The sequence below is a fragment of the Dipodomys spectabilis genome, unplaced genomic scaffold (assembly GCF_019054845.1).
Source record: "Dipodomys spectabilis isolate Male_0828 unplaced genomic scaffold, ASM1905484v1 ptg000175l, whole genome shotgun sequence".
Classification (NCBI taxonomy): Eukaryota; Metazoa; Chordata; class Mammalia; order Rodentia; family Heteromyidae; genus Dipodomys; species Dipodomys spectabilis.
Window position 1 is genome coordinate 16,933,513 of NW_024870852.1, and position 15,757 is coordinate 16,949,269.

At 45.3% G+C, this 15,757-nt stretch overlaps 1 protein-coding gene across 2 annotated transcripts in view; it reads right to left on the reverse strand.

Annotated features, from left to right (window-relative positions):
• Zhx3 (zinc fingers and homeoboxes 3) overlaps positions 1-15,757 on the reverse strand; it is a 98,850-nt gene that overhangs the window by 3,780 nt on the left and 79,313 nt on the right. For both annotated transcript variants that reach the window (XM_042694698.1, XM_042694699.1), the window contains exon 3: positions 2,156-5,143. In XM_042694698.1, the coding sequence (XP_042550632.1) occupies positions 2,156-4,997 (2,842 nt within the window). In that variant the 5' untranslated portion in view covers positions 4,998-5,143. The remainder of the gene's footprint in view (positions 1-2,155; positions 5,144-15,757) is intronic.

A 15,757-nucleotide genomic window follows, 5' to 3' on the forward strand; every position in this document is an offset into this window, starting at 1 on the left:
TGTCTTTTTTAGAGGTTTTTAAATAGAAAGCAACGGGGGTGGAAAAACTGGGGTTTGCCAGGCCAAAGCAAACAATATTCAGCCATTGTATGCAAACAATGGGGCACCGTCCAGGAAACACTGGGACCCGTGAGGGGGAGGAGACTGTGGGTGGCTTTGGGGATGAGGTGCCAAATGTAAGACCCTACACAGAAGCAGCTCCTCCTAAACTTGCCAGGCACCCTCCTCCACGATGCCCAGTCACACACACTCACACACACACACTCACACACACACACACACCCTCAGCAACAAGTGCTGAAAAGCTACTTTTGCTAAAAAAATAAAATAAAATAAAACCGACGCTATGCTTGGACCCACAGATTATCTCAGTGCAGGAGAGCTTCGATCCTTGCCTATGTTTTGTGTGTATTTTAGTCTAAGCCACTCTCTCGGCAGTCACCTGGGTTCCAGGAAGGGACAAGACTGATCAATAACATCTTTATAACCAGGGACGGAGACTACCCCTAATGAACAACAGAGCCTCCCACCAGACCACAGACCACCCAGGAGGCAGTGACGACCTGTTTATCTCGTCCAGTGATGACAGCAGTGTGGGAACCCTCCCAAAACAAAGACCGAAATAATGGGCAACCAGGCCAAAGTTGGACCAGGGCTGTCTAATATGCACACACACACACATACACCCACACATGCTCACAAGCATACCTCACACACAGATGGCTGAACGGCTAACTTCCTGTGACTGCCTGCATCACATAAATCTCTCCCTTCTCTATCCTTTACCTTTTGATGTACAGATTAAGAGTAGCCGTTTTGCCAGGCACTGGTGGCTCACACCTGTAATACTAGCCACTAGATCTGAGGATTGTGGTTCAAAGACAGCTTGGGCAAGAAAATCCATGAGACTCTTATCTGCAATTAACCATCAGAAAACCAGAAGTGGTGATGTGGCTCAAAGTGGTAGAGTGTTAGCCTGGAGCAAAAGAGCTCAAGAGACAGCACCCAGGCCCCAAGCTCAAGCCCCACAACTGACAAAAAAAAAAAGAGTGAACATTCATGGGAGTAGAATTCTTGGGAGTTTGGGTCTAAGATCTAAAATGCTGTTTCAGCTTCTGCACATACACATACACCACACTACCACAGACAGGTAGGGCTGCCATTTTGGAGTTTCCCATCCCTTCAGCTTCTGCAAGAGAATCTTCTGGCCCTCACTTGAATTTCTGGATGCCTTCTGTGTTTGGTCCTCTAATGAGAAGACAAATGTGAAGGAACAGGGAGAGCAGAGGCAGGCAGGCAGGGAACTCAGAGTCCAAGAACACCTGTGGGTGTGGCGCATCTGTGGTTTTCCAGCTGCCTTTTAGAGTAATCTTCTAAATTTTACTCTCGAGTACTAAGAAACCATGCGCCAGAGAAACTAAAGAACTAAATTCAAGCTTCAGGGCCAATAAATGTCCAAGAGAGAAGGTAATTTTCTATTGTAAGCATTCATTTTATATAAAAAATAACAATAGTATCTTTTTTTTTTTTTTGTCAGTCATGGGGCTTGAACTCTGGGCCTGGGCGCTGTTCCTCAGCTCTTCAGCTCAAGACCAGTGCTCTACCACTTGAGCCATAGTGCCACTTCTGCTTTTCTGTTGCTTTATTGGAGATAAGAGTCTCACCTGACTTTGAACCACAGTCCTCAGATCTCAGCCTCCTGAGTAGTTCGATTACAGGCGTGAGCCACTGGCGCCCAGCAGAAATAACAATGGATATCTTAAGACGGCTTTGAAAAAGCACTTCAAGTGTATAAAAACAATTCAAGGCTCTCTTTCCTGCTGTTCACCGATTTGACATGGATTTCCTTGATGTCCTATGGCTCTCCTGGATGAAATTTTGACCTCTTCTCCTATTGCTAAGTAATGGCTGGCAAAGCTTGGGTTCCTTGAGGTTCTCCTTGTTCTAAAGACCAAAAACAAAAAAACCCAGAAACCCGCATCCTCCCAAACACCTTTCATCATGTTCTGCTTCCATGGCTTCTGCTGCCATTTGCCATTTGTCTCCTGAGGCAGCTGAGCAGTTAGTCCTGCAGGCAGGCAGCCTCAGAGACAGCCAACACTCCTTTGTGTCCAGCGTGAGCACAGGCGAGGCCTGGCTCCCATGGATGCCTTACCTAGTGGAAGTCCAGACTGGGGACTCGATGGAGGCTCCGAGCTGGCGTCGGGGGCACTGGGCTCCCATGACTCGCTGTTCTCAGGCACCTCCAGCCTTCTGTGAATTGCTGCAGGCTCACTGGGGCCAGGGCCCTGGTCCTCACTGCTCGTGTCTGCTACGGCCCGAGTCTCTTCACCCATTTTCTCAGCAAACCACTGCTTGACCTGCTGGGAGCTCATGTGGGTCTTGTCACAGAGGTTCTGCAGGTCCTCCTCGTACAGCATCTTGTGTGTCACGTAATAGTCTTGCAGCAGTTCCCGGTTGCCAGGGGCGATGACCAGCAATCCTGGTGGGAAGTTGCCCCGCTTGTAGTCTTCGTACCATTTGAGCTGGCCGTTCTTCAGAGCGTACCTGCTGTCTCCAAACCAGCGCACCACCTCTGGTCGTGGCAGCCCTGTCTGGGCCATGATAGAGTCATAGTCCTGGTTGCTTGGCCACTGTGTCTGGACAAAGAGCTGTCGCAGCAAGTGCCGCTGCTGGGCCGTCTTTTTGTAGCTCACTTTGCCTGGGGGCTGCTCGGTCAGCTTGCTCAGCACATCCTCCTCCGGCTCACAGGCGCTGAGCCCTGGAAGCTCGCTCTTGCCGCTGGCCTCGGTCACCCGCAGGTTCTTCAGGTTGATTTTGATGGGGCTCACTTTGCGCTCCGCTGAGGTCTGGCTGAGGAGGACTTCTGGGGAGCTGTTTTCTCCAGGGACCCTCACCTCACTGGCCGAGTCTCCTTCTCCACCCTCCTCCTCAGCAGGCTCCTCGTCTTCCCGAGGGGCATGCTCAGCATCTCCCTTCTTGCTGTCCTCAGCACTGACTTTTTTCCGTCTCTCTGAGAACCAGCTATCGATTTCTCTTCGGGTCATCTTGGTCTCACTTCTCAGCCGGTCCAGCTCCTCGTCCAAGGGAAGGGGGTTCTGTGCAAAGCTGCTCTCCAGGGCTCGGAGCTGCTCAGGAGCTCTCTCTTTGTATTTGGTTGGCGTGAAGTCTGGTGTCTGGTGCCAGGATTGCCGTTTGGCTGCAGGGTGGCTCGCCAGTGAGGCCGCTGTGGGAAGGCAGGTTACGTCGGGGGCCTTCGATGACAGGGAGAAGGGGATCTCTGGCACTGAGTCAATGAGGAGGGAACTGTGCTCTCCAGGCATCATGGCCCTGGAGCCTTTCAGGTTCCGGCAGTGGTATCTGCGATCGCTGAACCACTTCCGCACCTCTCTGGTACTGAGGCCTGTCACTTTGGTCAGATGCTCTACTTCGCTCTGCCCTGGGAACTGGTTCCGACAGAAACTCCCTTTCAGAGCCGACAGCTGCTCGTGAGACTTCTTGTTTTTGTAGATGCTAGCGTCAAGGAAGGCTTGGGAAGTTATGCTGGGGCACGCCGTGAGGAGCGACTGAGCCGCATTAACCACCTTCACAGCCGATGTTGTATTCGAACACACAGTGTTAATGGGTGTCGCGTTTGGCTTTGGGACAGACGTAGCTGTCAAGGGGAGAGACGAGCTTGGTGCTTGCAGCCCATTTGCCATCAGTGGCTGAGTGACCAGAAGTCCCCCTGCTGTGCCCTCTGGCTGTCCCACCACGTGGCCCGGGAGAGCAGCCTGGATGAGATGCTGGACGTTGCCAGCACTGGCAACCAGGGGTGTGTTGAGCACAGTGATTGTGGGCTGGGGCACGGACTGGATGACCGTATTGAACATCTTCTTGCGGGCATCCTCGATTTCCTCAGGGGACCAGCTGATGCCCTGCTTCAGCCTCTGGGCTGTGAACCAGATCTTGAGCTGCTCTTCCGGGTACTTGGTCACCACAGTCAAGTAGCAGAGCTCCGCTTTGGTGGGATAGGGGAACTTGTGGAAGGAGTTCTTCAGGAAGCTGTTGGAGTCCATGGCGGCGTTGTACGTTGGGATGCTGCTCAAGGGGATCATGACTTTGGGAAGGGCCTTGGAGGTGGGCAGGGACTGGTGGGTATGGTGCTGGGCATGGACGGAGGGCTGCTGCTGCTGGAGGGAGAGGAATTGTGCTATGCCAGCTGGCAGGACTGGCACTGTTCCTATGAGGGGCCCGTTGGTGGCATGGGGGGGCTTGGTAGAGCTGGTAGGTGCCTGGCTGGCTGGAGCTGCCCCGTTGAGGAAGGCATGGTCCCCCTCTTTCACCTCGGTCTCTGCCGCCGCTGGCTTTGGCAAGGCCTCACTCCCGGGCTGGCTGGGAACATTCTCCTTGAGCATATGGATCTTTTTGGCTTCAGCTTTGCTTTTCATTATCTTCATGATTGGAGTCTTGGTAATAATGATTTCAGCCTGTCCGTCAGTTCCTTCAGCGCTGGCCTCGCCTGCTACGTCAGGAGTGCTGGCGCCCTCCGGGACGCTCTGCTCCACGACCACATGATTGTCTAGCTTGGCCACACTCCACACAAAGCTGGCTTCTCCCGAGTGACACTTGGCATTGTGCAGGGAAAGCCCCTCAGGAGTTTTTGCCAGGAAACTACACCCCGTGCATATAAAATGTGGGTCTTTATTAAAGTCTGTGTGCTCTGAGTTCATATGTCCCACAAATTGGGTTATGTCCTGGGATCTGAATTCACAGTCTTTACAAGAATATAAATAGCCGTCCAAAGAGCTACGATGCCCGTTGGCTAGGGCAGAGCCATCGGTGCTGCTGGGATTCTGGGCTGCCTCGCTGCTGCTGGCAGGGGCCTCCGGGGGAAGGTCCTGCGGGGGGCCCGCAGACAAGGCTTCCACAGGCTGAGCCTCCACGCTGGCACCCTGCAGCACGACAGTCTTCACAGGGATCATGCATGGGATGGTGGACTTCCTCTTGCTGGCCATGATGACAGGCACTCCGAGTGATCAGGCAAGAGCCTATCCCATCAAGGGCCTTAAAGGGCAGTTCCAGCTACTCCATGAGTGCCAAGAACAGCTTCTCAGGACAGCCTTTTCAGCTATCTGCAGAAAGTAGGTTTCCCCTATTAAACCTGAGGAAGAAAAGAAGAAACAGGACTAAGATCTCTTAAGCTCTGTTTCTCAGATCCACCGCCTGTCCTCCATCATCAAGGTTTTCTCACAAGAAGCTCCTCTGCAGCTTCTTGGCAGAAGTCTGAGTCAGGAGCGGCTCAGTCCCTGCCCTGGAGAAGGACCTGGGGATGTCCTGATACCACTTTTGTTTCACACTCCCACACCAACCCCATACTCACAACCCACACCCTTGCATTAAGTAGCTCAGCTAACAAACAAAACAAACAACAACAACAAAACATCCAAATACCCCTCCCTGGACCTCCATATGAATTCTGACCTTATTGGAATGAGAACAAAAACTCCAGTGTCATTCTTGTTCAAATGTTTTGGCCAACAAGGGATTTTTCTTTTCATAGCCTTCCCACATATAAGAACATGATGACGAGCCTGTCTCCCCCAAGCCGGGCCCAGACACCATGCTAGCTGCTGTGTGTGAGTGTAGGGGAAAGCAGGTGAAGACTGGACACTGGAAGGCTCAGTCTTCTCCCTGGGACCCTTTTTTTCTGCCTGCTGTCCTACTACTCCCATTCCTGGCCCATTCCTGGCCCCAGAATGGGATCACAGTGACCAGTTGTACCCAGGGCAACTGTCAGAGGGTCAGGGTATCAGTCCCACTAACTCCTAAGTAAGGCCCAGAGTGTAGCCATTCAAATTAGGGCCTCACACGAGACACATGCACTGTGCTTAACTGTCTACCATTTTTATTTTCTTTTGGTATCTTTATTGTTCCACGAAAAAGCATCTTAAGTCTTTAATCTGTTTGAAATTTATTGTAAAAGCCGAGAGACTAAGGAACTGATTTAGCTGTAGTCTGGTTACTATCATAATTATCAATGAGCTGAGATAGACAGAAGTGCTTGGTGATCCCTAATCACCTCATATAATATGCCATTGTTAACATTCCAGCAAATTACAATGCTGTGAGGATCAATGGTAATTCTAGTAAAAAAAAAATCAAGATATCAGGGTTGGATTTGATATAAAAATGTATAGAAAATAAAAAGGTCTCCAGCCAAATCGTTAGCAATCACTACAAATTATTTTGTTGTTGTTAAACTTCACCTTGATTTAAAAAAAATGATTGCTATTTTAAACAAAGTTGTGGCCATACAGAAATAAACATATGCCCAGATCTAGGCATTGGTCACCTTTCCGCCACCAGCTGGAAATGCCACACATAAATTTTTTTTTTAATTCATTTTTAACTTTAATCAGATGTGGTAGTACATGTCTGTAATGCCAACACTCAGGAGGTAGAGGCAAAAAGGTAGTAAATTTGAGGTTCCAGGAAAGCCTGAGTTATATGAGATCCTATCTCAAAACAAAAACAAATTATTTTTAACTATAAAGAAAAAATATAAAACCGGGTGCCGGTGGCTCACACCTGTAATCCTAGCTACTCAGGAGGCTGAGATCTGAGAATCACAGTTCAAAGCCAGCCCAGGAAGGAAAGTCCGTGAGACTCTTATCTCCAATAAACCACTAGAAAACTGGAAGAGGCGCTGTGGCTCAAGTGGTAGAGCGCTCTCCTTGAGCTTAAGAGCGCAGGGACAGTGCCCAAGTCCAGAGTTCAAGCCCCATGGCTGGCCAAAAAAAAAAAAAAATTACATAAATTATTTAAAGATTTTAAGTTATTAAAAGTATTAAATAAAATTTATATATGCCTTTCTATCCATTTAGTTCAAATATCTTATGCATATTTCAATGATAATGAGCATGCACTTATATTTGCTTTACCTTGCAGAATATGATATGGTTTCACAGACATTTTCATTATAAAAGCTTCAAATTAAAATGTCTGGAACGTAGTAATATATTACTGTGACTGAACGTCATTAAGGTATGTTTAGTGGTTAGTGTTGTGTAGGTTCCCACTGCACTTGTCCCTGGCTCACAGTAGAATGAGCAACTCTGGGCAGCCAGGAGATTTTCTTCTACCAGATTATTCCCTGTGGTTAAGTATACCAAAATGGGTTAACCAGTTCAATATGTGTGTGTATGAATATATAAGTATATATATATATATATGTATATATATATATATATATTCTAAGCTCCTTTATATATAATTAGGAATTAGTTTTAATCTTACACTTCATACTTCCAAAATAATAAAAGTAAGGATAATATAGTTACATTCCTAATGAGCAAATTAGGTGTTCAGACAAGTCAGGGAAGACATTAAGTAGAATATCTGAAAGTCCAAAAACAAAACAAAACAGTGGACTGCACGATAATTAAAGACTATGTTTCAAGGTCATCATCTGAAAGTGGAGAGATGGGCCTGGGGTGCGGCCACATGGCAGATTACTTCCCAGCATGCACAAGGCCCTGGGTTCCAGCCCAGCTCCCTAAATAAAGTGAAACGTTTTGAAAATTATATATTTGATCAGATCTATCTAGAACACATGAAGACTTCTTACAACTCAACAGTAAAACAAGCCCATCCCCAAGCAGGCTCAGGGTTGTAAAGGAGTAAACTGTTTGAAGACTGTGTGAAGTCGACACTGCCGTTAAGCAGCACAGCATGGGCAAATATGTCCTCTGTTCAGCCACCTAGGCAGCTGTAGTCCAAGGGAGGCCCAGCTACTGCTTGAGCCAGCAACAAGCCTGGCATCCTCTGCATTTTGCTGGTTTTGCAGGCATACAGAAAGTAAGAACTACAGGGTAATGGAGCTTCCACCTAGATTTCAAGGAAAGGCCTGGGGGATGGGGGATGGGGTCTAGGTAGGCAATGTGTGGCAAGGTCAGAAACTCTTCAGACAACCTCTGAGAGGATGATGTGTGAAACTCTTGAGTGTGAAGCCATCGGTATAATAGAGACACGAGGAAGTTAGAGAGGCCAGGAGCTGAGGAAAGGAGCAGGCAGCCAGCTGTGGTAGCCTGAGAGAGACTCAGGGGCTGCAGAGAGCAACAGCTGGAGGAGGAGATTCCCAGGACTGCTGGGAATCGCTCTCTTTCTCTGCTTCCTGTGCTACGGATGGTGGATGTGGAGTTGCAGCATTTAATATCAGTTTGTCTTATTTTGGTCTTGCTATTCTTTTATTAAGTCTTTCTGAAATGGGAGTACTTATTCTATTGAGCACGTATGTAACTTCTTTTTATTTTAAAGAGGCTCATGGTTCAGCGTTCCCTTGGACTCTCAGAGGACACTTTTAGTCTGGACTTTTGAACATTATCAGGATGGTGAAGACTATGAGGACTCTTGGAAATGAATGGGAATGCACTTTACATTGTGAGATGGACATGAGCCTTCTGGAAGACTGGGGTGGAACATTAGGTGTCTACTGTGTGAATATGTGTGTGCATATGCATGGGGCTGAAACTCAGGAACTTGTGCTCTGACTTAAAGTTTTTGCTCGTGGCTAGCACTCTACCACTTGAACCACACCTATAGTCTTGCATTTTGCTGACTAACTGGAGATAGGAGACTTTAAGACTTTTCTGCCTTGGCTGGCTTCTGACCACAATCCTCCAGCTCTCAGCCTTATGTGTAGCTGGGATTATAGACATAAGCAACTAGCTCCTGGCCTGACAGATGTGCTTGATATTACATTGACAAGGGGTATATGTGATAGTTAATCTTGATTTCCAGTTTTACTGGGTTAAGAAGCACCTAGAAAATTAGCAAAGCATGCCTCCCAGTGTGTCTGTGAGGGCATTTCGAAGCAGAAACTCACTAGGGTACAACACTATCCATAGCTGACAGCTCCCCGCAGGAAAAGCCTGACAGTACACAAATCCCTCCCCCGCCATCCTTCCTCTCTCTCTTCTTCCCTCTCTCTCCCCCCTTTCTCTCCCTCCCTCCTTCCCTCCCTCCCTCCTCCTCTCTCTCTTTCCCTGCTTCCTGATCACATGACATGAGCTGCTCTACTCTGCCACACTCTTCCTACCTTGATGACGATCCAGATCAAATCTTTCCTCCCTCTATGTTAGTTCTTTCAGGTCAAGGCTGGTCAAGGGCCTGGGAGCGTGGCTTAGAGCGCTTGCCTAGCATGCCTGAAGCCCTGGGTTCAATTCCTCAGACCAATAAACAGAAAAAGCCAGAAGTGGTGCTGTGGCTCAAAGTGGTAGAGCACTACTCTTGAGCAGAAGAGCTCAGGGAGAGCACACAGGCTTGAGTTCAAGCACTATGACAAAAAAGAAAAAAAAAAAGTAAATCCTTTGATCCAGTCATTTCACTTCTAAGAACTCACAGTCTGATGCTCAGAAATGTAGGCACATGATCACAAAGGAGCAGTAAGAACACGCGCTGCTTCATCTGTTAGCACAGATGAGGCTTCAGGTAAGGTAGTGATGAGTCATTTAAAAGAAGCACCACTAAAACCAATACGTACTGATATAAGTGTGCCCATGACCTTAAATAAATATATAATGTGCTGTACATAAAACATATAATTTACACATATAATTTATAAAATTTGTATTCTAACATGAATAACATTTAATAGCACAAAGAATACTGATCCATCAAATTGAGTGATTTTATTTTATTTTTTATTTATTTATGTTTTTGCTGATCCTGGGCCTTTAACCCTGGGTCTGGGCACTGTCTCTAAGCTCCTTTTCCTCAAGTCTAGCAGTCTTCTACTTGAGCTACAGCATCACTTCCTCTGTAATTTGAGATAAAGGTCTCACCATCTTTCCTGCCCAGGCTGGCTTCAATGAACCAAGACCCTCAAATCTCAGCCCCCTAAGTAGCTAGGATTACAGGTGCAAGCCACCAGCACCCAGCTCTGAGCAAGTTTATTAGGAGGAAAAGAAATATTTTAAAAATTTAACACCTATTTTGTTTTAATTTGTTACACTCATGCATTTTATCATTTAAAAATAACAGTAAAAACTAACCTGAAGCCAGGTGCCAGTGGCTCACACCTGTAACCCTAGCTACTCAGGAGGCTGAGATCTGAGGATCATGGTTTCAAGTCAGCCCAGGCAGAAAAGTGAGACTTATCTCCAATAAACTATGCAGAAAAGCTGGAAGTGTCACTGTGGCTCAAGTGATAGAGCACTAGCCTTGAGCACAAAGAGACTCAAGGACAGCATCCAGGCCCTGAGGTTCAAGCCCCAAGACTGGCCAAAAAGAAAAAAAAAGAAAGAAAAAGACTAAACTGAGCTTGCCTGAAATCGTAGCCCTTGGAAGGCTGAGGCAGGAGGATCCTGAGTTTTAGAGCAGCCTAAGCTACATATTGAGATACTGTGGAGGAGGAGGAGGAAGAAGAAATAAACTTATTGGGTAGGCTGAGAATATGGCTTGGTGGTAGAGTGCTTGCCTAGCATGCATGAAGCCCTGGGTTCAATTCCTCCAGTAGCACAGAAAAACCAGAAGTGATGCTGTGGCTCAAGTGGTAGAATGCTAGCTTTGAGCAAAAGAAGCTCAGGGATAGTGTCCAGGCCCTGAGTTCAAGCCCCAGGACTGACAAAGAGACAGAGAGAGAGAGAGAGAGAGAGAGAGAGAGAGAGAGAGAGAGAGAGAGAGAGAGAGAGAGAGAGAGAGAGAAACTTATTGACGTCAGTGAGCAATATATTCTTCAAATCAGGTGGCCAACATGTGGAGTGCTGGTGAGTTGTGCATTTAGAGTAAAGCAGTTTAATGTGACATAAACCATATAGGGAGAGGTCTTAAAAGCTCAACTCTAGATGCAAAAGCTCCGTCAGATTGAAGCCATAATTGGTACCAAAATCCTATCATACTTGGAAACCTATTCTAGTTAAGGTACTGGACTAGAATAATAAATGTTTTAGGATTTCCTGAGCTTGAATTTATGGATTTGCTTAACTCGAATTTATGGATTTGTTGAACACATATCTAAATCAAAGAAATCAACATATTTGGCAACTTTATGGTCAAAGCCTCTGACATTCCTGAAATCCATAACTACATTACTTGCATTTCAGTTGTTTCTGATTTCTAACACATGAAAGTCATAAAGACATCTTTCAACATCTCAGATGTCACCAGAACCTCACAATTCCAAGGCTCCATATAAGTTCACTCTATCTCTGGTTCTCTCAGCTAAAAATGGAATGGGCAACAGCACAGGATTTATCATAGTATAAACAGATTAGTCAACAATTAAACAAAGGTCATTATTAAATTTTCAATAGCTTAGCTGTTTGACCAATAAAAGCTTGAATAAATTTAAGAATCCCTGATGCTTGTATCTATTAAAACTGATTTTTGTTACATTTGGTAGATTCTACCGAGTACAAAATTCTGCTCAGGATGTTAGAATGTTATGTTCAGTACAAATAAAAATTTCATTTGCAAATGAAACAACCAAGAGCAAAAGACCATTTTTGTGTGTGCAATCAGTGAGGTACAAACATATACTTATTTTATTTTCTGGCACTTTAGGGTACCATACGCCATGTGATATAAAAAGCCACACTGAGTATTTCACGATTCTAAGTGAGCTCAACGAGGAGATGCTTCTGTTTTTGTGCCATCTGCTACAGCTCGAGTGTCCAAGATGGCTTCGCTCTGCTCACATGTTGACACCTTGATGGGCAGGACCGGGGGTCTGTTCAGCTCTCACTCTCATTTTGAATGAGTTCCCAAAATGGCCGGGCATCTTAAAGGTTAGGCCTAGAATTGGCAGTATCACATTTGGTGTACACTGCTGGTCAAAACAAGCTTCAAGGCCAGTCTTCACTAAAGGGAGAAAAGAGAGTCCACCTCTTCATGGGAGAAACTAAATGCTCATACAGGGAAGAACAGAATCTATGTAGCTGTTTTTGGGAGTCTATCTATCATAACTGGACATTAAATAACATTAAAAACAATCACTGATTAACATAGGAGGCAGCATTAGGAGGATCAGAGTTTGAGACCAGTGCTGGCTATCTCAAAAACAAGCCTGATATGGTGATGCATGCCTATTGAGAAGACAGGTAGGAACATTGTAAATGAGGGTCTCCTTCCTCCAAATTCTGCAAGAGCTGAATCTTTTTTTTTTTTTTTTTCTGGGACAGAGCCTTGAACTCAGGGCTTCCTCAGGGTTTCATTCTATTGATGAGTGGCTCCATTCATCACTGGAGCCATACCTCCACTCCCAACTTCTTAAAGGTTAATTATAGGTAAGAATCTGTATACCTGTGTTGGCTCTAAACTTTGATTCTCAGATCTGTTTTAAGTAGCTAGGATTAGAGGTATGAGCCAGCAGTACATGGCTGAATCTGCTTTTGATGAAGAGGAGGGGAAGGAGATAATCTTAGGTGTACTGAGAAAATACTTGATTTTCTATTTTCCTTTTCAACATTTGGAAGAAGGAATTGTGTTTCCTAAGAATCCTCCTCGGTCCCTGTTCGTGGTGTGACCCTACACACAGTGCGACTGGGTTAGTGACTGCACCGTTCCCATTGCTCTCCTTGGAACGTGTTTCCATTGGTCCACAGTTTTGTTCAGTGTCACCTAATGTAAAATACGATTGTCCAGATGTGTATTTATCACTGTTCTTTACGACATTTCTGGTGCCACATCTGCTGTTTTATGAAAGTTGCTACCTAAATGATGTCAGAAAAATATGGATGAAGCTGGGAGCCAGTGGCTCATTCCTCTTATCCTAGCTACTTAGGAGGCTGAGATCTGAAGATCGAGGTTCAGAGCCAGCCTGGACAGAAAAGTCCTCGTAAGACTTATCTCCAACTCACCACTCAAAAACCAGAAGTGGAGCGAGCTGTCTGTCTGTCTGTCTATCTATCTATCTATCTATGGATGAGTACCCTTGGACTTAATGAACCAGCACAAAAACACTTTCTGTTTCTGTTTCTGTTTAGGTTTGGCAGAATTTGGGGAACAAATGTAGTGAAGAAAAGGATAGTTAGTTCGTGTTCACAAATGGTTACCGAGTGCTAACCTGTGCCTACGCTGTTCCAAGGTACAAGCATATAAGGAAGACAAAAAACCATGAAACATCTGCCTTCTTGGAATCCACATTCTATTTTGAGGGCGAGACACAATAAAGCAAATAAGAAGTAAATGAGCTCATGTATAAGTAGTAAAGTGCAACAGAGAAAATGATTCAGGAAAGGACAGAAGAGGTGCAGGGAGCGAGTGAGAGTGTCTGAGAATGTGACGCTGGGTCAGAGACTCGGAAGTGCGGAAGGAAGACGCGTGGACGTGTCCGGAGGCACATTCCAGGCAGAAACACTAGCTGGAGCTGGGCTCTTGATATGGAAGTGTGCTTGGCATGTTCAAATACGAAAGAGGTCAGAAAGTGCTGGTAGTAGTAGTGGAGAGGACAGTAAGGTACAGGCCAAAGAAGTCGGTGCAAGGAAGAGCGGGTGTGTGTAAAAGCACTGTTCTGGTCTCTAAGTTTCTCTAAGACAGGCAGTGCCAAGGGAAGGCCTAGGCAGAAGGCCAACACCTTCCGACTCGCGTCCAGCATGGCTCTGCTGGCTCTGCTGGCTCTGCTGAAAACAGGCCGTTGGAAAAGTCAATGGAGACACAAGGTGGCTTTCTGGGAGGTTATGATAGCGATCTAGACAAGAGATGACAGTGGTTTGGGTCAGGATGGCACAGATGGAAGTAATGAAAAGTGGTCAGAAAAAGAATGGAAAGATTTCCTGAAAGACTGGGTGGAAGTATGAACACTGTATCAACAGGAAAGAAGGATAATAGATTTTTACTTAAGCAGCTCTATATAACAAAATAGGCTTGAACCTGGCAATCTTCATGCAAAAAGCAAAAGGAAATCTGAAGTGTTAAATTGGAACTTCTTTTCTAAGGCAAAAAGTAGATTGAGCTGGTTTGGTCACAGATATTTCGTGGAATTAACGGGTCAGATAGCCAATAAGGTATAAAGCTGTGCAGTGCAATATTCCCAATGAAAAGTCTTTGGTCTTTGCCAAAACCTGCTCAAGCCCACAGAGAAACTACAGGAAATGTGGTGGGTGAAAGACCTTGGGGTTATGGAAAAGGGCCTGCGAGCAAATCTAGGACAGCTGAAGGGCCAAGTGGGCTGAACCTGTACCCTTGGAGGCACCCATTCAAAGAATCTCTTTTCAAAGCTAATGTCGAATTTTTAACATTAATTACCATCCTAACTTTTGTCCCAAGTACAAAAGTAAATTACTTTATTAAATTTAAAACTAAGAAATTTTAAAAATCAATATAAATGGTTGGTTCTGGATATGATTTACTTCTGAAAGTACATTTGTTTTGTTTTAATTCAATCTTTCCAGTGTGGGCTAGATAGGGTAAACAGCTTGTAGACTGGTGGCCTGGCAGGAAATTCTCAAGAACATTTGTCTTACAAAAAGAACCCTTACCAGGTATCTGTGGCTCACACCTGTAATCCTAGGTATTCAGGTGGCTGAGATCTGAGGATTGTGATCCAAAGCCTGATCAGGAAAGTTTTTGAGACTCTTATCTCCAATAAACAGCTCAGAAAACCGAAGTAGGGTTGTGGCTCAAGTGGCAGAGTGCTAGTGTTGAGCAAAAGAAGCTCAGGGACAGTATCCAGGCTCTGAGTTCAAGCTCCAGGACCAAAAAAAAAGGACCTGACTTATTCTATGGAAGAAGACTGAGCCTAGGGGAAGGGTTAGACTACACTGATACCTTTCTTCAATGGCTTCATGACAGAGTCCAGCAGTGTCTTACCTCGATGCTGGTTTCACTCACAGTACTGGACAATCAAACGTACTCTGGTTCTTTTACTTACATGGGAAAGTCTGAAATGTCTGATAATGTGTCCACTCGACATGGTCTGTAGAGCAACCACTTGCAGGAGGAAGCCTAGCAAAACCTCTAACAACAACTCTACAATACCTAACACAACTGCGACACTCCTTTCCTTGATTCAGCAATTCCGCATCTAGAAAGGTGGTCCAAAGATACACCTGTGGATGTACAAAGTAACATATGGCAATCCACACTCCCCAGTGTCCAGGCAAAGGATGAAAATGGATCCAGCCACTCACCAAGTGGCACTCAAATCTGTCACAACACATCTAGATAGTGCAGGAGCACACACCTACCAAACAGAACGAAGCCACACTTCTTACACATCTGTGGATTAATCTTCAATATGTCTTGATATGTATTATGTTCTAAGGAAATGTGCAGAAGAAATTCTACGGACATGATTGTGTGTATAGGAACATAGGAGAATATATGAGGCCCAGTCATAATGTTTGCTCCTGGAGAGGAGAAAGAAGGTGGGGTTGAGGGAAGCTTTTCCAAATGGACCCTTCTAAATTCTAAATGACGTGAATGTACTATGGATTCCAAACAAAAACCTACAATTGGAGTAAATGGAAAAAAATGGTAGCACATTTCCAAAAGTATAGGCATTGTTACAAATAACAAGTAAGAAAGTGAAAGGTGAATTGGGGTCAAAGCAGAAATCTTTACTACCACATATGAATTTTGGTTTAAATTCTGTGGTGTTGCATGAGGATACTATATCTACAATTAAATATAATGCCTGAGACTATATTTCATTTGTCACAATGCTAAATTATCTTAGAAACACCCAACATGGAGGAATGGGACAACATACATGGTAAAATCTCCTCCCCAATTAAAACATTCTCCTAGCAATCTGTTATATAGGCCTCATTTGATT